Source organism: Gekko japonicus, unplaced genomic scaffold, assembly GCF_001447785.1.
Source record: "Gekko japonicus isolate JY-2015 unplaced genomic scaffold, Gekko_japonicus_V1.1 scaffold37, whole genome shotgun sequence".
In the NCBI taxonomy this organism is placed as follows: Eukaryota; Metazoa; Chordata; class Lepidosauria; order Squamata; family Gekkonidae; genus Gekko; species Gekko japonicus.
This window is the reverse complement of record NW_015171503.1, coordinates 3,581,961-3,603,332: the sequence shown is the minus strand read 5'-3', so window position 1 is coordinate 3,603,332 and position 21,372 is coordinate 3,581,961. Positions and strand designations below refer to the sequence as shown.

The 21,372-nt window shown below is 44.9% G+C and overlaps 1 protein-coding gene across 1 annotated transcript in view; it reads right to left on the bottom strand.

Annotated features, from left to right (window-relative positions):
• Positions 1-6,661: 6,661 nt before the first annotated feature.
• Positions 6,662-21,372, bottom strand: part of CSNK1E (casein kinase 1, epsilon) — a 47,524-nt gene continuing 32,813 nt past the window's right edge. The window contains exons 6-11 of the mRNA XM_015419232.1: positions 17,092-17,262; positions 14,646-14,794; positions 12,125-12,317; positions 11,716-11,855; positions 9,942-10,007; positions 6,662-7,959 (exon numbers count right to left, since the gene is read on the bottom strand). Of these exons, the coding sequence (XP_015274718.1) occupies positions 9,975-10,007; positions 11,716-11,855; positions 12,125-12,317; positions 14,646-14,794; positions 17,092-17,262 (686 nt within the window). The 3' untranslated portion in view covers positions 6,662-7,959; positions 9,942-9,974. The remainder of the gene's footprint in view (positions 7,960-9,941; positions 10,008-11,715; positions 11,856-12,124; positions 12,318-14,645; positions 14,795-17,091; positions 17,263-21,372) is intronic.

Sequence of the window (21,372 nt, the reverse complement as noted above, 5' to 3'; positions counted from 1 at the left end):
GTCTGCAACATAAGCTACTTATCATAACTCTTTTATAGTGCTGGGTTTTTAATTTAATTTTTAAAATGTTTATTCAAATTATACATTACACACATATAGTTGGAGAACAGAATATGACAAGAAGGGGAAAATAAGAGAAAATATTATTTAATATTAACACTGAACCTTCATCTATTCCCTGTATTTGGTATACTCTAAAATTCCAAGATGGATCTCACCACTGGAAGCCTTTTCACAAGCAGATTTTCACAACCAGATTTAATTCCCTCAGACAGAATATTTAGGTATGAAGATCTCTTAGATGATAAAGGACTTTTAAAAACAAAAGAAAAATTAATAAAGCAAGGGATTAGCTTGGACTGGTGGACAAGGGCCCAAATTGAATCTATATACGCTAAAGACAGAAAAGTTGGTTTTTATTCTGAACAAAATGTATTTGTGAATTGTTGTGTACATCTAACGATAAGCCGATTAAGAAAATGTATGTATTCTTAATGCAAATAAAAATGGAAGATGAAGTGGTTAAAGACTGTATGGTGAAACGGATGCAAAATCTGGGTTGTAACATTGATCTTACACGGTGGAGTGAACTATGGAAAGTGAATGTGAAAATAACTAAGTCGATGGCATTTAAAGAGAACTTGTATAAGATGTTCTATAGATGGTATTTAACACCATACAGACTAGCTAAAATGTATTAAAAATATGTCAAATAGTTGTTGGAAGTATAAAAAACATGGGTATGTTTTATCATATGTGGTGGATATGTGATACTAGGAGTAAGGCCCATTGTGGGAAGAAATACAACGAGCTCTAGAAGGAAGCTCCAGGTGAGTGTCCCAACTGTGGCTGGTGGGGTGACATAGGGAAGGGGAAAATAGAGGGAGGCAAGCCATGTTTATTTCCTTCTGCTTAGCTATAAGACAGGGCTGTCTCAAGTCATTTTGCTGCCCCAAGTGGGTAGTATGGGAGGACAGCCTCATGGTAACAGGTATGGTTCACTCCACCCCTGACTTATGTTGATTTGGGGTTATGCAGTGGCAGCTAAGGTAGAAAAGCACCTCCTCCTATGCCACGTCTTCTGGGTTCCGAGGGTCTGGAAAGTGGTTCCATAGCCAGTTACAGAGTTGCCAACTCTGGGTTGGGAAATACCTGTATATTTGAGGGGTAGAGCCTGGGGAGGGCAGGGTTTGGGGTGCAGAGGGACCTCAGCAGGGTATAATTCCATAGAGTCCATTGCCCAAAGCAGCCGTTCTCTCCAGGAGAACTGATCTTGGAGATCTCCAGGTGCTGCCTGGAGGCTGGCAATACTAAGGGGAGGGCCAGACCTGTAGATCTGAGGGGTAGAGCCTGGGGATGGCAGGGTTTGGGGTGCGGAGGGACTTCAGCAGGGTATAATGTCATAGAATCCACTGCCCAAAGAAACCATTGTAATAGCTGGGAAATTTTCTGTAGGGGAAGTGATGTGCTATGGCTGGGGAACACGGTGATTTCTGGGAGATCTCCAGGCCCCACAGGGAGATTGGCAACTCCAGTGACCATTTAAGGGAAAATTGGGATATGTATTTTACCTCAGGACACATTCAATGACTCCCAACAGCAACAACAAACTGTTTAGAATGTTAGAGGCAAAGGCCAATCAGGCCACATATGTAAATGACCTTTGTGTTCCAACTGGCTATTGTGGTGAGAGGAACAGCAAACTGTTTAGAATATTGGAGGTGAGACTCAGGCAACACAGCCAGTGGATAGGGACAGCTTCTGAGTGACAGATCAGGGAGCCAACTGATTTGGGAACATGTGGAATGTTCAGGAGAGTCCATGACCAAAACAGAATTATTATAGAGAGAGATAGTGTGTACGTTTTGGGTTATGGTACGTACTCTGATACAAATAGTTTTGCAGATTTCACTACCTTTTTGACCAGAATTGTTTTTATTGAATCGTATACCAGAGAATTTGGACAAAAATCAAAGATATCTTATAATTCATGTAGTAACTGCAACGAGAATTTTATTGGAAAATTATTGGAAACTTCCATCAACACCTTTGGAACATGATTTAATAGCAAAGATTATGGAAAGTGCGGAAATGGATAAATTGACCTCAGTGCTAAAAGGGCAAATGGAAGAAGACTTAGTTGGACTATGGACTCCATTCTATGATTGGATAAGAGAGAAATATAAAGATATGAACTTTTTAATAATATAATATTAAGACTCAATGAACTTTTAAATCTCACAGTTTATCTGTGTATAACATGAAATTATAAGTCGAGGAAAGTTACATGCAGAAAATTATTGCTTTTGCCCTTCCCCCTACCCCTTTTCACTTCCTCACCCCTCTGTATTTTAAAAACTTAATAAAAATTTATTTAAAAAGAGAGAGAGAAAACCATCAACATTTTTGGTAATCCATCTTTTCTGTGCAGGAAACGTGTCAATTCATTTACTTTTTTCACATGAAAAGATAAGTTTGCTGTCTGCCAAATCTGACAGTTGACCTATTGAGCTCAGTATTGTCTACTCTCTAGCTTACGTAAAGCCTTTTCCAACACCTGCTCTCTAAGATCTTTCACTGGATGTGATACAGGTTGACCCTGGGACTTCAGGAGTGCTAAATGAATGTTCTACTGCTCAGCTGCACTGTATAAATCTATGGTGCAGCCTCATTTGGAATCACCGCACCCTCAAAAATTATATTATTGCATTGGAAAAGGTGCAGAAAGGGTCAACTAAAAAATTTAAGGGGATGGAATGCCTTCCCTATGAAGAAAGGTTAAAGATGATAGGGCCCTTTAGCTTGGAGAAATGACAACTGAGGGGTGACATGATAGAGGTTTACAAATTTATGCACAGGATAGGCAGGCTTGAGAAAGAAGTACATTTCTTCCTTTCTCACAATACAAGAACTTGTGGGCACTCAATGAAATTAATGAGCAGTAAGTTTAGAATACATGAAAGGAAGCGCTTCACTCAAAGAGTAATTAACACATGGAATTAATTGCCACAGAAGGTGATGGTGGCTACAGGCACAGGCAGCTTTAAGAGGGGATTGGATAAACATATGGAGCAGAGTTCCATCAGTGGCTGTAAGCCACAACATATAGATCATGGTGTCTGGCGCTGTGATGCTTCTGTATTCTTGGTCCTTGGGAGGAAAACAGTAGGAGGACTTCTGGAGTTCTGGTCCCGCTGGTGGACCTCCTGATGGCACCTGGGTTTTGGCCACTGTGTGTCTGCCATTAAAATACTTGAAAGCAACAGCCTGACCCCTTTTCTGTCTGCAGCCATGTCATTTAAAGAAAATAAACATGTGTTAAATTATATATACCTCGTTCACACCTGACATTGGTAGCACTTGTGTATACTTTCCAGATATAAAACATAAAGTGAAATCTCACAGTTCTGTATGAAATTTTGATCCTTCCTCATCCATTGTACCTTGGCAAGAAATTCCCCCTCAGAAGAGGTGAAGGAATGAAGCATGAAATCATCTACCTCAGACCTCCACCCTGCACTTCAGCAAGAAATACCTGGTTAGATTGTGCCTCTGTGATACTGAACTCCTGAAGGACACAGCTCAAGAATGGTGCTGCCAGGGCCAGAGTTTGGGGCAGAAGTCCAGGGACCTGGTCCATGAGTTCAAAGTCCCTCCCCAGAAGCTGTCACTTAAATGAAGATCTGTAAAGGCCAGGGGAGGTCAGTACTGAAGCCCCAAGATGTGGGACAAGTTAAGAAGTCATGAAGGACATGTCAGGGTGCAGATACAAGGAAACAAGCTGGTTTGAGAGATTAATTCATACACCTCATGGCTAGCTATCCTAAGACAACTGTCAGCACTTTATGAACTATGGCAGTTTTCTTTGATTTGGTCCCAGAAAAGTGAAATGATCTAAGAAGCCACTCTCCAAGGAAAACGCACAATTACAAAAACATTCTGCTACCCATGGGTGGTATTACTACAAATCTGTTTATGTAGCCACCTAGAAACAATATCTTTGGAGGTATTAAATTGTGTACATGGATCCTGAATGATTGCATAACTACTAAGCAAGATATACTGCTGTTTTTATTCTTTCCACAGAGGGCATTTGTGGATAAAAGCCTTGAAAAGGCAAGAAAATAACTAGCAGAAGACAAACATAGGCCACTCTCATCTTGGTTGGCACAGCCTTCCAAAGGGCTCCCAGACACCTCTGCCACAATCAGGTGCACAAACTTGCCATCTTCTTACTGGCAGCTTAAGCCCCAAAGACAAGCGGTTGACTTTTAGGTAGCCTTCCCAACACTAGGAAAGCAAACCCAAAATATATACATAAAAGACAAGGGAAAGCAAATGTTTTAAAAGCTAGGTGTAGTTTTTGTTAAGTGCATGCAAATTTAGCAGCTCTCTTTCAGTCACGCTGTGACAGAGCTCTACAAGCTATTTTGAACAGGCTATGAGGAGGACACACAACTTAAGATTTTTTTTTTGTTAAAGACCTCTGACTATTTTGCTAGCACTTATTGAAAAGCTTGAATATTCAGCTTTGATAAAGTTGTGGGCAATAAAACCTGAGAGTGTGATTTATTCCATTTTCATTTTCAAGTTTGCCAAGCAATAACATGAATGGGAGAGACTAAAAGCGTAAGTTATATTTATTAAGTGCCTGGAGTTGTCCCAGGTGCTGTAAATGAAGTCAGGGGACATACCCTACCAAAGGCCTACTATAGCCTAGTAATATGAAGCACAGCGAACAGGGCAGGGCAGGGTTTGGGAAAGCCCATTGGTTTGTGCTGTGCTAGCCAAGCAGAACACAGTTTAATTCTGCCTCATCTGCAGGCACTGTGTCCAAGGCTACCAGATTCAGGTAAGGAAGAAGGCAGCCATAGAGAAGGGACAACTTTCAGCAAGTTTTGCTTCAATCATAGCACTGTGCTGAAGGAAAATACCACCTGCTGAAATTCCCTCTCCTGTACAGTAACTAGTTAAGAGTTCTCTCCCAGTATTTAACCTGGCAACTAGGATCTTACACAAAGTAGATTAACCGGAGCAATTGCAAGCAAGCAACGACAGCACAGCATTCTCACCCATATGTCTGAGTAGCCCATGAAGCCTCTTTGGTAAGCAAGGTGACATCCTCAGATACACAACCCCAAAATCTGAATTCTACCCACAGAGAAGGCACTCCATCCAAGCTGCTGCACTCAGCTGTTAGTTGCTCTCACGGTGTGCTTTCCATCCAGGCACTGCAAGACTCTGAACCCCCAGCAGAGCAGTATTCACAATGTATTTTCAACATGGCTCCTGTTGCTAAACAAGATCCCTGCTGGGTCTGTAATTTCTCCAGCACTGCTCAGCACACGAAAGCCTGCAGAATTCTCCTCTCACTATAATCTTCACAGCTACGCATGGGTGGCTTTCTCAAGGCTAGCCAGCAAGATTCAAGCTTTGAGAATTGGAAACCAAACCTACTATCAATCATCACACACTAATCAACCAGAAATGCTCTTTGGCAGGAGACAGTGGATCATCATAGAAGGGACTGATATGCCCAGATAGGAACAGTACAACATACCTGCTGGCAGTGATCTTTTTTTATAATTTCAGACATGCCCAAAACTGAAGACAGAATATGGTAGGAAGTGCAGCAGAAAGGACTTTAGAGATGTTTCCCCTCATTCCAGCTCACCCAACTGCCAGGTTTCCTCTCCCCCTTTTTTCATTACATTTTCATGCTGCCTTTTGTTTGTTTGTTTGTTTTGCTACAATGCCTGTGCATGCATAGTCTTTTAAACCCTTCTTGGCATGTTTTCATATTTTTCTGCAGACTTGGAGATTATCCAGGGTTTACCCCAGGTTTGAAGGAGCATACACCCCTAAACCTGGGTGATTCCCACTTGTGGTTCCCCCCCCCTCCTAATTTGCATGGAGGGGCCAATTCAGGTTTTAATTGAATAATTGAAAATTGAAATAATTGAAAATCACCACCTCTGCGAAACTGAAACACGTGTTACATTACTGTAACACACTGTAAACACGTGTTACATTACTGAACACCATAAAGTCATAGAGTCTACTACAATCCGTTCTTGAGGTCCATTGGCCTAAATGATCAACTCCAAACCTAGCAAGCAAGAGACAGTTGAGATCTTCACAAAATTTGTAAACCCACATAGTGTCCCCGCCCCCACTTCTGGAATCCAAAGTACAGGCTGAATGTTTTGAAGGGGGCTGCCTTTCCCATGTGACTTCAGCTATCACACGGATATCAACTATGAATCCGAAGGCCAGATCAGCTTTATTTTTAGGTGTACCGGTGGTGTACATTCTCTTCCCAGTGAATCTTTTTCCTGGAACTCGGAACTGAGTGAGGTGGAACGTGTGTGTGCAAGACGAGACTTCCGGCTTACATGACGTCACATGACAGCCGGGCTGGCAGCAGGAGGGAATGGGAGGGGGAGGGGGGGAAAGACAACAGATGCTTCCATCACTTTATCATTTTCTACTTTATTACTTCAAATTAACAACCACAATAAAGCTCAAAAAAGTCCAATATTTACACAGGAAAAAAGTACAAAATCCCCCCTCCCCAAAGTTCAAGGTTTTTTTTTCTGTTTTTTTAAGATTACAAAGTAATAAAAAGTTTTTTTACTTTAATTAAAAAAAAGGAGAGTGAGAGACACAGTAAGCGGGGTAAATAAATTAGGGGGGAAATAAAGAAGGAGCCACGTGTTAAATTAAAAAAAAAAAAGATTAAGAACCAAACTGTCAAGTTTCCCGCCTGCCCCTCCAAGGGTTCCACACTGTCCAAGGTCAGAAGTGGGTCAAGGTTTAAAAGCCAGAGGGCACGATGACAGCTGCAATTCAAGCCCATAAGGGTTCGGTTCTCTTGAGTCAAGCCTAAAATTTAGAGAGAACAGGGCAAAAAGGAAGGTGGGAGAGGCTTTTGACTGGGGGGGGGGGGGGGTAGGGCGTCTAAGCTGGGTTGTCCTTTTCATCTGTAGTGGAGGAAGCAACCTCTACAATAAAGTCAGCTTTTTACTCCCCCCTCGCCACCTCACTTTCTCGTACCCCTCCCTTTTCTTCAACACCCTCCCTGTCTTCTGGGCAAATAAAAACAATTAAAAAGAAATAACTAAACACACTCAAACAGATTGGAAAAAAAAGAAGACCCCCACTGCCTGCGTGAGAAGTGGGTCACATTTCTACATCCTTCACATTTGCTCAAGCCTTGCCATCTCCAGCCATGTGCATATCCTTCGACACACAATTGCTGCCGTGCCAGTATCATCTGCCTTACTGGTATATGCCCGCTGCATCTCCCAAGGTGCCCATCAATACACAGAGGGACAGCAGTGTCCCCCCAGGGAAAGAATGCAAACTGCAGGCTTCTCCCCACCATTTCTATCCCCTAAAAAAGCAGCGCCAGCTTGCTACCACAGTCTGTTTTGAAACTAACATTAAGCCAGCTACCGACACCACCAAGGGCTGGAATTTTAGATCTCCTGCAAATATCCTCCCCTCCCCTCTTTTTAAAAAAGAATCCCAAAAGAATTTTTAAATTCATGTTGGAAACCATCTTGATTTACACACGCCAAACTATTTTTTTTAAAAAAAGTAGTCCGGGAAGGGGTTTTTTTGGGTAAAGATACAAACAGCTTGAGACGGGAGTGGAAAGCCTGGGCACGGCTGGGCATGGCCTGCTGGCATGAGATGGGGGCGAGGCCTGGGGAGATAAAGCTGTACGGTAGCAGCAGAGGTGCTTCTGCAAGGCTCCTGCATCGGCGACTTGTCAAAGGCAAACTGGGCTTGGGAACACAGGCGGCGATCTCAGAAGGAAAGGGCATGAACACCAGCACAGGGGCAGTTCCTCTCCTCGTCGCTGGCCAAAATAAAGGTTGGGGTTTTTTCATTTTTTTTCTTTTTTTTAATTTTTGTTATTTTGTTTTTTAAAAGAAAAATACAGTGAAGACACTATAAAAAAGAAAAGAGAAAAAGAATGGTTATATTTTCCCTCTCAACGGCGTTCAGTGTCTATCTCCAACACTCTTTGCCCTTTCCACTTGTTTTAAGGAGGAGAGAACAGGGGACATGATCAGTGGACTGTACCCGTATTAAAATTTGGAATGGTGCACAGGATGCATTTCCCGATCCTTTTTCAATGCTGCAAGATATGCAATTACTATTCCAATTTAATGTCTCAGGAAATGGCCGAAATATGTATTACTTTGTTAACACAGGAAAGCTAGACTAGGGTTATGTGATACAGAGACACCCCATGCACACCATAGTTCAGCTTTTCTTGATATACTGAATTAATCAGATTTGCTTCTGTTTGTATAATTTCTTTTGCAAACTGAAGGCTACAAATGTCTTTGACAATCCCCCCCCCCCGCCAACAAGGGGCTGTAATTTCACCAGCCATTTCCTACAAGTTATCATGCACGCTTGGAATCTTAAGCATTAGACTCAGCTGGATGAAACAACAAGCAAATACACAAATGAAAAAGTCCCAGGATGCTGAATTCTGCACTTAGCCACTGAAGTTGTGAAGTAAAATCACAGAATCTGCAGAGTCCTACCAATGACAAGCACGGTTTACACCCTTCAAAGTCCACTGAAGTCAATGAGCTTAGAAGGGTGGAACTTTGTTTAGGATTACACTGTAAGGAACATAAGATGCGTGTCTCGCTATCATAGCCAACTCTGATATTAAAGGCTTGTCCTTCTATGCTTTTTCTGGTATTTTCTGCCAACAAGATTTTTAAAAAAATGTAACAGAGGTAGACATGGCTGAGAAAAATACTGCAATGCATAAAGTCAGCTAGGTCATCCATCTAACTCATGGGCACTCAATGAAATTGCTGAGCAGTCGGATTAAAACAGATAAAAGGAAGTACTTCTTCACCCAAAGAGTGATTAACACATGGAATTCACTGCCACAGGAGGTGGTGGCGGCTACAAGCATGGACAGCTTCAAGAGGAAATTAGATAAGCATATGGAGCTGAGGTCCATCAGTGGCTATTAGCCACACGGTATAGATAGGAACTCTCAGGTTGGGGCAAGTGATGCTCTGTATTTTTGGTGCTTGGGGGGGGGGGGCAACAGTGGGAGGCCCCACTGGTGGACCTCCTGATGGCACCTGGTATTTTTGGCCACTGTGTGACAGAGTGTTGGACTGGATGGGCCATTGGCCTGATCCAACATTGGCTTCTCTTATGTTCTTATGCTCATGTTCTTATGCTCATAGTATCTGAGCTAGGACCCAAAGCCAATGATCCAGCAACTATAGTACATTTTTTTTTTAAAGCAGCAGTTCACTCCTGAATTCACATTTGGAACAGAATGTTTTACTTGCACACTGTTTGCAGTGAGAACTAAGCCACTGCTCTTCCCGTCTGCTGCTCTGCCCCCACAGCCAAGGAGTAGCTACCTCCATATATTACATAAGGGAGATTGGAGGATGCGACTTTTGGAGAGAGGGCTCAGTCCAACTGCCTGCACTCCAGAGGACAGAAGTAGTCCCATCTACCAGAGAACCATCCACATGGCCTAATTCAAGAACATCTAATGAAACAACGGTGGTCAACAGCAAGATTGACAATGGCCTATGTATGCCCAGCAGTAGCTCCCATATGAATGCATCCCTTGGCAAGATCATCTGAATATGCCCAAGGTTGCACATTTCGCATGATTATAGGCTGTGTAATTGGCTGTTTGATGCATTAACCAAAGCAGGAGTGATTAGATCCCCAGACACAAAAAGCAAAGATTAATACAGGACAAGCAGCCATGGGGCAAGTTTAGAGCAGTTCACTGTCACTAACCATAGGCACAAAGCAATGTGCTGGGATAAAACACAGAGAGGAAGGGTGCAGACCCATGAAGATCTGCTTGTCAGATCAACACAGCAATCCTGGAAAGGTCAGTAAGGACAGGGGAAGGCGGCACTCACCTAAGCAAACACTGGTCCGGTGGCATCCTCTCTTCACTTTCCCAGGTGATCGAATGGCACACTTGTCTGGAAATTAGAACAGCCAGAGAAGTTAAGAGAAGGATTTTCACCCACAAGTGGTCAATGAGGGTATTAAGTAAGTAGCTCACATTATAGTAAAACATCTATGATGCAACAGGAATATGTTAATTCATTCCATATCAAACAGGAAGTAAAATATTCACTTCTACATTATACTCAAGTTTAACCTTTTCAGCAGATTCAAGAACAGTTCTGAACAGGTCAATGGGCTAAAGCCAGATACAGAAGGGACAGCAATGACAGGGACTGGCTTCTTCTAGATGCTTCGGCATGGGAGGAAGTCACATTCTTCCAATGTGTTTCTCCCTACCCTGGAAGCTCAAATGACAGCCATTCGTCATGGCCAGGAACACTTCCTACCAATACACCTATTCCAGTCACTATCCATTTCTGGCAACCATCGTTCATGGTTTTGTAACGTCAAGAATAATTTACAGCAGCTCATGGAGTTCCTTTGAAAGTTACCTGGAAATTTGCACTCATGCAACATGCAGCAGCCCACCTTCTGCTTCAGTAGGCCAACAGGAATACACAAAACACAATGCAACAAAGGCATCGGTTACCTATTAGTTCCCATTTGGAAAACAAGGTGCTGGTATGAATCTACAAAGTTCTCAAAGGCATGAGCACTGCGTATATTTATGATGCCCTCCACCCACAATCCTCCTCTTCACCCAAGACTACTGGAGAAACCTTCCAGGTACCATCAACTAATGTAGTCGGCTCAAGCAAAATACAAGTGGAACCTCTTCTGCTCTGGCCCCAATGCTATGACTCCCCTTCCTCAAAGAAGTCTGCCTTTTAGGAAATACTGTGCTGTTCAGAGAGGCCTCTTGTGACTTGCAGGTAGCACCTGTGAATTAATACATAAGGTAGTGTCTTTTAAAATGGATTCATTAAGTGTTTTGGGAACTGCTGCTAGTCACCATTCTGGTTCTCTCCCTAACCCCTAAAAAAAGACTAACACGGTTTTGTTTCTGAACACACAAAATCCCACAGGACCACAACGTTAACTGCCCAGCTGGCTTTATTTGGGAGCTTTGTACTTTTCTGGTCACCCAGTCCTCTGACAAAATTCCCTGCTGCTTAGAAAATGACAGTGCCTTATGCAACAGGGGAGCTCACACATGAGAGAATTCAGACAAATGAATTCTTCTTATTCTGGCACCTGAGCAGTACTGCAGGGCAGATAGCATCACTATTCTATTTGTCGTGCTGAGCTGGCAGAATTTTTACATTCTCCACAGTGGGAACTTGCTAACTGCTCCCCCGATGGCAACCCCCCCCCCCCCCCCCCCTCCTTATGAGCACCAGAAATTTCTTAGGCAGACCCACACAGAAGCAAGAGTAAGCACTTGAAGCAATCCAACGGGCACTGGTCAATGTTCCCTCTAAGCTATGGAGTCTTGTGAGCAAAAATTCTACTTTGTGAGCTACTGGCATTAAAGTTGTGAGCGAGCGATTTGGCTACTGTATGAATTAGTTTGCTCTGGAGCCATCCCTTCCTGAGCTAAAACAAAAATGTGTGAGCTGGAGGCTAAAAAACTGTGAGCTAGCTCACACTAACTCAGCTTAGAGGGAACACTGGCACTGGTACATCCTGGCGGGGCCGGACTATAGTTCACTGAATGTGATGGCTAATCCAGTGCCAAACACAGTCTGCCTGGGCTCCCATTCGCCAGAAGGAACTCACCTGTGACGCTGAAATCCGTGACACCTCTTGCCGTCCTGTGAGGTCAGATGAGGAGATGTTGGCAGGGGCTCCTCGGTGTAACCTCATGCTGACTTTCCGCTCCCTGTCCACCCGTGAGATTGCTCTGGGGGATGTATTTCCTAATTGGGGGAAGAGAAGGAATTAATGGTGGTTTACAAGGCAATATTAACAAAGCAAAAACTCCCCCCCCCTCAAGTTTACAATCTAAATTTCAACACTTGGACAGATAAGAGTGAAGGAATGAAGAGGCAACAGGGGGGGGGGGATACGGGAAAAAGGAAAGGTCACTTATACTTGGGCTGCCTTTTGGTTGGGTATGAGGCTGTGAGGTGTGAGATTCCTGTGCCTGACCCTGCTTGTGCTGCTTCTTAGGTTAATGGCTACTCACCAGACTGCTGGATGCGGGAGGTGGGCGTGGAGGCCATAGGCTCAGCAACATTACGGAGGCGGTTTGCTGTGGCCCCGGCAGGAGGGCCGGGGGGCAGTGCCCGTGTAGCAGAACCTCTGAGCTGCCCCATCCTCTCCTCTCGCTCGTGTTCTCGCCTCTCCCGATCCATGTCCTCAGGATTCCGGGCTGCCCCCTGAAACACCAAACATCCCCACAATGCACTCAGACCACAGTACTGGAAGGGCTCTTGTTATCCAGACCAACTTGCCTGGGTTTTGGAGGGCAACAAGCGAGGCCTTCCTGCACCTACACTAGTCAGTTTCTCTCCCCCAGATGGTGTGATTAACACAATTCTTTAAAATGCCTTTTGGCTTAAATTGAAGATGTTCTTAATCAGAAGGTCTTTGAATGAAGTTGTTTTGCTTGAGGTTTTAAAATTTTGGAGTGTCGGTGCTCTTAGCTAACTGTATAGCAATACGTTTTTATTGATTAACTTCTGAGAGTCCTGCTTTTGAAGCAGAAAGGTGGCCAATAAATTAATTAAGTAAGACTTCAGAAGCAGGCAAAAGGCACCATCACTTTCCTCACACCTCCCCATGGCATTACCGGCAACAAGCTAGATATAGTCACAGAAATGAAAGAACGAAGTTCTGTATGATTCAACCAGCAGATGATACAATTTCCATACATTAATTTATTATGCACAGTTTACGGTGTTCCTTACTAGAAAAAACAGGATCAATTTAGATGTAGGGATAGTCCAGGACCCTTTGTAAATAAACAGCTTTCATTTTTAAAAAAGTGAAATTAGTCTCTAAACTTTCTTAACTGCACTAAGAGGGAAAGCAAGCAGCCACCAATTCTACACAACTGCCTAGTAAAGGGTCTCGCTGTCTGTCTCTCTCTCTTGTTCCCCCTCTATTCTTCTTCTACAGTTTTGGCTGATGAGCACCAAGGCACTGAGATGACTGACAATGACTGATATTTGGTATTTTATTTTAACAACAAAAAAAGCACATTGCATTAAAATTTAAGTAAGTTCAATAAACTTTAAAGCATGGAAGGTTTTAGGGTTTTGCTCTTTTGCACTGACTGGGGCTTGATTTAAACATGCTGTTGGAGGGGGCAAAAATCCTGCAGGACTTTGAACAAGAGCTGTGCCAAGTACAAAGTGGGCTGCTACCTGAGCAAAGCAGCTATGTGGCATACTTTTATTTATTTATTTATTTATTATTCACATTTCTATACCGCCCTCCCCGGAGGCTCAGGGCGGCTTACAGGGCATATTGCCGAATAAAACAGTAAAACAGAACAAAATATTAAATTACAGCCCCATCAAAAAAGATTTTTCTGCTCCTCTCAGCAAATTTCCAATCTCCAAATTACAATTTCTAATAGCAAGATGACTGTCCCCTAACCGTCCCGTTCTCACCCATAGTGCAGCGATTATGGGGCCTAAATGTGCGTGCCCCCATCCTGATGTCCATATATGGGGGATAGATGGTAAACTAGTGCGATGGTAGTGCACTAGTGGTGGCGGCTCCTATTCAAAAGCCTGGCGGAAGAGCTCCGTCTTGCAGGCCCTGCGGAACTGTGCTAGGTCCCGCAGAGCCCTGATCTCCTCTGGGAGCTCGTTCCACCAGATAGGAGCCGCCACCGAGAACGCCCTATTCCTGGTCATGGTGAGTCTAATAGAACTTAGCCATTGCACAGGTGACATCAGACCAATTTAAATGAGGCGCCGCGTGAGCACAAACGCCCAGAGAGTACCTCTGCCTTACTAGCAGCTCAGGTAGATCCAGCTGTTCCATAGTGCACCAGAGCACCCTTTGGTCCCTTTCACCACGATATTGCTGGCTATGAACTAGTAAGGGCTATGCAGAACATAGGAAGCCCTATTCATCCCTGCACTGCCTTCCAAGACATTACCAGGCCCTCTCCTGCTTCTCAAGCTTGCTTCCGCAGCCAATATGACTAGACACTTGCTTATAAAAACCTAGAAGCCAAGACCTGGCACCCAGTGACACATTAAACATTTCATATTTGTAGAATGCAAAGTGTAGAAGTAGGGTTGCCAAATGTTACCTACCTTGCCGGCGGGGGACTCTTGTGCGACTCCCAATGTGCGCGCACGCGCCGCATGCACGTCACAGGGAAGTGACGTCATGACGCCGGGCACGCTGGGGGCGGGGCCGCGACCATACAAGGGAAAACCATAGAATTTTCCCTTGTATGGCCGTGGCCCCGCCCCCAGCGTGCCCGGCGTCATAATGTCACTTCCCTGTGACATGCACGCTGGGGCGGGGTTCCCCCCGGGGCCCGATTCCCCAGCGTCGGGGAACGGGCCTCTGGGGCAGGGGGATTTCCGCCCCCACGGGGATTTGGCAGCCCTATGTAGAAGTGAGCACGTGCATCCCCTTCTGGGTCCAGGACTATGCAGACTGCAGCAGTCATGATTGTCCCCCTCACCCCATTCCCAACTACTTGCAGCTCACCAGCATGCAGACTCTCAATTACTCACAAATTTGAGCATGTTCCAGTCAAACACATAGTCATAGGAGAAGCCCTGACGGTGGAAGAGGTTGCGAAACAGTTGCCTCAGGTAGGAGTAGTCTGGTTTGTCGTCGAACCGCAGTGAACGGCAGAAGTTGAGGTATGTAGAAAACTCAGCTGGGGAATGACGGAGATATGGGTCACTTCTTCTCAAGCACAGTTTCACTTTCATGAGGTGTTGCTATTCACAATTTTGCCCAAGGCTTCACATTAAAACTAGGATCACAGAATCACAGAGTTGGAAGGGACCTCCAGGGTCACTAGTCCAACCCCCTGCACAATGCAGGAAATTCACAAATACCCCCCCCACACACACACACACTGAGCTCTGTTCCATTCCCAGAAGATGACAAAAAACCTCCAGGATCCCCAGCCACACTGGCCAGGAGAATTCCTGACCTCAAAGTGGCAATCAGCATTTCCCTGGCCATGTAAGAAGGGGCCATGTGAACTAAGCACTGATGCAATCCGTCCTGCCCTCCCTCTCATGATCTGCCGAAGTTCACAGAATCAGAATTGCTGTCAGATGGCCATCTAGCCCCTGTTTAAAAACCTCCAAAGGAGGAGAGCCCACCACTTCCCGAGGAGATCACAACAATGTCGCTACATTCCAGAGAACCACTGCAGCAAAACAGAGATATGTGTGCATGCACACAATAATGCTGCTCATTCAGGCTTCTTCGGTAAATCTCAGATTTTCATCTCAGAGTTTCCCAAACAAGAAACAGCAGGTCATGGAAAAGAGGGCAGAAACATCCTACTGCCCTCTTTTCCATGACCTGCTGTTTCTTGTTCGGGAAAATCTGAGATGAAAATCTGAGATTTACCGAAGAAGCCTGAATGAGCAGCAGAGGGCAGAAACATCTACTGCCTTGAATGTAGATACAGGGCTGAGTGAAGAAAAGCAGCATTTCACCCCAAAAACTCATACAGGAGAGTTTTGGAACAGAAGGATACATTAACTGAACCCTAACTGAACCCCAACACCGGCATCCCACCCAAGTCATCTTGGGTATGACACCACAGGCAACGCAAACACAAACACCCTAATCCCACCCCTTCAGGAACATCTGCAGCAGGGCGGCATTATGACTTGCATGGGCCGTAGGCACTGTTGCTTTCATGGGCCCCTCCTACTGTAATAATACCAATATCTAAATTATTTTCGATATAATTTTAAATACTTCAACTCTTTTTTCTGTTTTAGTCAAAATTTAATAGATTCATGGGCCCTAAACATTTTATTTCCCCCCCCCTGAAGTGAGAAAAAAATTAAAACATTTTCTTCGACCCTAAAAGTTATTTTTCCCCCTTCTGATTTTAAAAGAAATTAAAACATTTTCATGGGCCCCGTGCCTAATACCTAAGTCAGCTCTGATCTGGAGGCTTACTCAGCTCAAAGGCCTTCTGCGCAATGACAGCTGGTGCCCGACTCTCCCCATCCCTCCTCCTCCTATTCCGTCACCACAAAACCCTGAGATTGTGGGGCCCACACGACCCTCCCCATCCCACTGTGCTCCTCGAGTCAAGGCCAAAGTCTCGCAGGCAGGCCTGTGGCCCCTCCAACAGCAATGCCCCATCTCTTTTTAAAACTGAGAACTACAGTCTCGGCTCCAGCACAGCTTGTTTTATTGATTTATTTATTTTTCGCATTTATACCCCGCCCTCCCTGATGGGCTCAGGGCGGCTTTATATCCCGCTTTTCTCCTTGAGTGGGGACCCAAAGCAACTAGCTCCTCCTTTCTCAAATACAGCTCAAGATGTTGCGTCTTGGCTTTGAGTCTGCATACTGACCACTGTGGGAATCTAGCACTGATGCCAAAGGGCAACATCTATTTCTTCTGCAAAACATCTACCCACTACCAGTGGAGGACGTTGCTCAGTTAAGCACTATGGCTTTGTAATGCATTCAGGTACATTCATATTCAGGTCGCTTTCTGCGGGGTGAAATGCCTTCCCATCAGACAACCTGAAGCTTCCCCTTCCACTACAGACCCATCCATGCAGCCCCTCGCGTACTGTTTGCACGGGTCTCCTGTTTGCAGGCCACAGAATTTCAGTGGGACTCATCAGCAGGTGGCTGGGGAAGTGGAAGTAGTCCCATTTCACAAGCTTTGGGCTTCCCATTTTATCTCTAGAGAGTACAGTACAGCCTCTACTGTATGCACATAAGGGCCCCTGAAGTCAAGTGGCCTTGTTCCACGTATTTCTGTAGACTGCTTCACCCAGTGGGACAATGGTGCCGAATGCCCCTGGTTGAATTCCTGATTGTTCACTGAATATTTTGCATTCAAAGGGACAACCTTCTTCTGAGTTGTCTCCAGTAGCTGAGTACTGCAACATTAGAGGAGAGTATGTCTATGCAAAACTGAGCTTGTTCATATACACACATACACACAAAAATAAGAACTTACAAGGGTACCCTTTGCAGAGCACCTCAATAGGCGTTGACATCTTTTTCTCACTGATGCGTTCATATTTCTGGCGCTTTGTGGCAGCCTTCAGACCTTGCCAAGGCAGTGAGCCGAGATTGAAGTACATCAGCACGTAGCCCAAGCTCTCCAAGTCATCACGGCGACTTTGCTCTGGAAAGAGTTGCATACATGGGCGTAAGAAGAGTTGTTCCAGCAACAGCTTATATAATGTTAGGAAAACAAGAAGGTGAAACTAGATATCAGGGCCTCTCCATGGCTTCAGTGACGCTGAATCCAACACAATACTTGGCAGAGCAGGTCAAATGCCAAGAATCCATGTATCCATGTGTGTGTGTTACAACACACACAGTTTTAGCTTTATGACTGCAGAGGAAGGAGAACAGGAAAATCCCGTCCGGTTCTCGTCTGGCTACAGTGGTTTCAGCAGATGCTGCCTGCATGAATGTGTAGGCAACATATGCTGAAACCAATGTAGCCAGAGGAGAACTAAACAGGATTTCCTGTTGTCAAGGAAAGGGTTCAGGGCTTGGCTAGATCCTCCCCTCACTCCAGGACTAGCAGAAGCCAAATGAATTATGCAAAGAAAACAAACATGCAAATCAAACCTAGATACAAATTGTAGATTTCAGCTTCAGTACAAGATTTAAACACAGAGAGAAAGAGACACTTCCCAAAGTGAAATATATGTTCCTTTTGCTATTAGATCAGAAGGAAGAGAGATGGAATGTATTCATTTAGCACAGAGTCTCCTCTCAGCCACGTCTGTTTATGACTGCTGCTTCTCCTTTGCAACAACCTCAGCCTATTTCCCCTAATCTACAATACAATAGCAGAATTCAGTTTTAGAAGACACCTGAAGTCAGAACAAGAAGTATTTAATACTTAAGCATAAGCCTGAAAAAACAACAAGTAAGTGCGATACCAACAAGTACTGTTAAATCCAATTCCATCAGGTTTCAGCATGCTTAATACTACAGGTAAGTGGCCCTAGTACTTGGCTTCCAGCACACCTGACCAAAAAGTTTGTTTACAGTGCTTGTCTTCCCATCCATTAGCTTGGTTCCCGACTACATGGATGGAAGGAGGAGGATAGTGGGTTTACGAAAGTGCAACTTCTCCACCTTCTCCCCCTCCCTCTATAGCCCGGAATTCCCCATGGAATGCTGCTCCTGAGGGACAGGGGACCCCCCAAGAAAAGCTTGAGAGGAAACTGGAGTTCTGCCACCGGAAGGGGGGATCGGTGAAAATCACACACCCAGAGCAGGTGAATCCAACGTTCTAATGCCCATGCCATTTTATTACTGGGATCACATTCTCAGGAAAAGTAGGGAAGGAGGTTAGAGAGCTCTCAAAACTTTAGACCAAGCCCTGGGCTTCCTCACATGGAAGAAGGGCCTCCAGCCTGGGGGAGGCAGAATGCCTGGTACACAGTGCTTAAGCAATACTCACCCCATTGCCAGTTTGAAAAAGGAACACGTGTACACACATTTTCACACACGGTACGCCTGTATACATTTTTCTGGTCATCCCCAAGCAGCTATACAGCAAGTTACAACGAATCTTGATAGAATTTTATTCTCAATATTTGCATGACAAGTTTAGCCAGGCAGCTGCAATGGCCCAAGCAGGCTTGCAAATACGAAGCTGTGTTATAGTGAATCAGACCACTGGTCTATAGAGGTCATTATTTTCTGCTTCAACTAGCAGCAGCATTCTGGGGTCTCAAGCAGAGGTCTGTCTTTCACATCACCTCCACTACTTTCCCCACAAAACCTCTTAGCTGCTCGCTGGATCATGGCCTCATGAAGTTTTGGAAGCCTGGCAATGCCATGAACAAATGTGAGCTGCCGCCGCCAAACAGCAGCGACTGCTATTACAAAGGTTGGGGTGAGATGCAGCGGGGGGTGGGAGTGTTGAACCCCTCCCCAAACAGCTCTTATGCCTAAAACCAATGGCTGTTCCCTCACCAGCCCAGTTCCAATCTCTGTCTTGTACTAAGAGAAAAGGAGAGGGGGGGGGGAGAAGCAGCAGACAGGGAAAGTTCAGAATTTCTCTTTTCTCTTGCTCCCCGCTGCCCTGATTCTGTGCTGGATATGGTCTCCCCACCATCACTATTGTTTGCCAGTGACCTCATTTTCAAAGAAGGGGCTGCTGGCCATCCAATGCTGACGTGCCTCTATTCCTCTGCATGGCATGCCCAACTTCTTCCTACTATTTCAGTGGGTAAGGCAAACACAGCATGCAGCAGATCTGAGGATCCCACATTCAGACAAAGCACTGGTCATTTAAAAAAAAAACCTTCATTCATACATTGCCTTTCTCCCCAGTGGGAACCCAAAGCTGTTTACATTGTTCTCCTATTTATCATTATAGCAACCCTGTGAAGTCAGTTCGGCTGAGAGTGCGTCACTGGCCTTAGGTCACCCAGGAGCTTCCCTGGCAGAGTGGGGATTCGAATCTGGGACTCCAAGATCCTAGTCCAACACTCTTTAACTACTACACCACACTGCCAGATGATAAGTGGCAACCCAACTCTGGGACTGTACCAGCAGTACCGTTTTAATTTTACTGGTAGCTTTTAAAAAAGAGAAGGGAGAAAGAAGATTGGGGGGGGGAGGGTCGTCAGGAGAGACCTGTATACATGGGTTTCTTCTCTCTGTTCCCATACAATTAGTTTTGACTCCTGAATGGCAAGCAGAAAACCCTTAGCGATAATGGAGATTGGGATGTGGAATGGTTTAGTATAGCCTGATCTCATCAGATCTCGGAAGCTAAGCAGGGTCACAGGACTTGGATGGGAGACCACCAAGGAAGACCACAGAGGAAGGCAATGGCAAACCACCTCTGCTTAGTCACTTGCCCTCAAAACACTATGGGGTCACCATACGTCACCTGCAACTTGACAGCACTTTACACACAAACACACACACACACACACACAGAGGTAAGGGCGATTAGCACTGCCACTCACAACTAATGAAACTGAGCAATGCTGTATTTTACATTTCTCTCCCCCCCCACCCCTTGCACTGAGTTATTTTGAGGCATTTGCCTCATTCTGAGAGTGATCAATGCCTTTATTTTGGCATGAGATCTGCTAACTGTACCAGAAAGTACGAGGGGCTTTGGAAGCCTGCTGTGTGCTTCCAGACAGCTTTGAGGAAGGGGAAATCACTTGCAAGCATGTGAGAACTAGTATATATTTATGCCCTCCTCCAGCATTCAGACAGAATCTGTTACAGGCCCACTCTTGGACCCCTCGGTGTGTCTATTTCAGATCTCTCAAGGGTGCAGGATATGCTGGAAGTCATCTTCAGAGCATGTGAAAACTGAATGGAATGCATGAATCAAGAGCCTGCTTCTCCTCCCAGGAACCAATCCTGCAGGGTCCAGCTGAAGGGCCCCTCCCAGACTTCCTTTCCTCTCCTCCCCACCTTCTTTCATATAGGGTTTGAATGAATACACATCCTGTGTTTCCTCTGGACATAATCCTTGCACTATACATTCAAATTAAGGCTCTTCTAATTGAGGATACCACAGTCAAATAAGTCCAAAACAACACAGCTCTCCTCCTTCTCTTCTCTAAAATTAAATGCAAGAACTAAATAATGCATCCCAGACAGAAAACGGACTAGTTCATTAAAAGCAGGGTTAAAACTGGACAGCCCAAACGAAGCCAGCCAGCCAGCCAGGAGACCTGGGGGTTTCCTGATTGCAGAATGTGATATTTTAAGCACAGAACTCCAGACTCTGAATAATTGCAAACTTTTGTCAGCCAGCCAATTACCAGCTCTTGTAGCTTCCCAAGCTTCTAATTACAGCTCTTGCCTTGACTTCTCAGGCCTTGTCTAAACCAAACTGCTCAAGCTATTTCTCTTTAAAAGGTTCCAGCACTATAGGATTGATGGTAACAGCTCACAGGGCTGTCCAACGGATAGCAATATATGAATGGCATCTTGTATCTGGCCAGAGCTGAAATGGTGGTAAGTCTGTCCGAGCAGTTTTCAACTCTGGGGAAGGCTTGTGTAGTTTCCCTATTGAAGCTACCTGTACAGTGCTTCCACACAGAAGGTTTCCACACATTTTCCCTGTCCCAGTCACCTCACAGCCCCCCCCCCATAACTGATGCTTTTTCAGATTCCTTTAGATCAATAATTGAATCTGTGTTAATAAGAAGAGAAGAAATTGGATTTATACCCTGCCCTTCACTACCCAAAGGTGTCTCAGAGCAGCTTACAAACTCCTTTCCCTTCCCCTCGC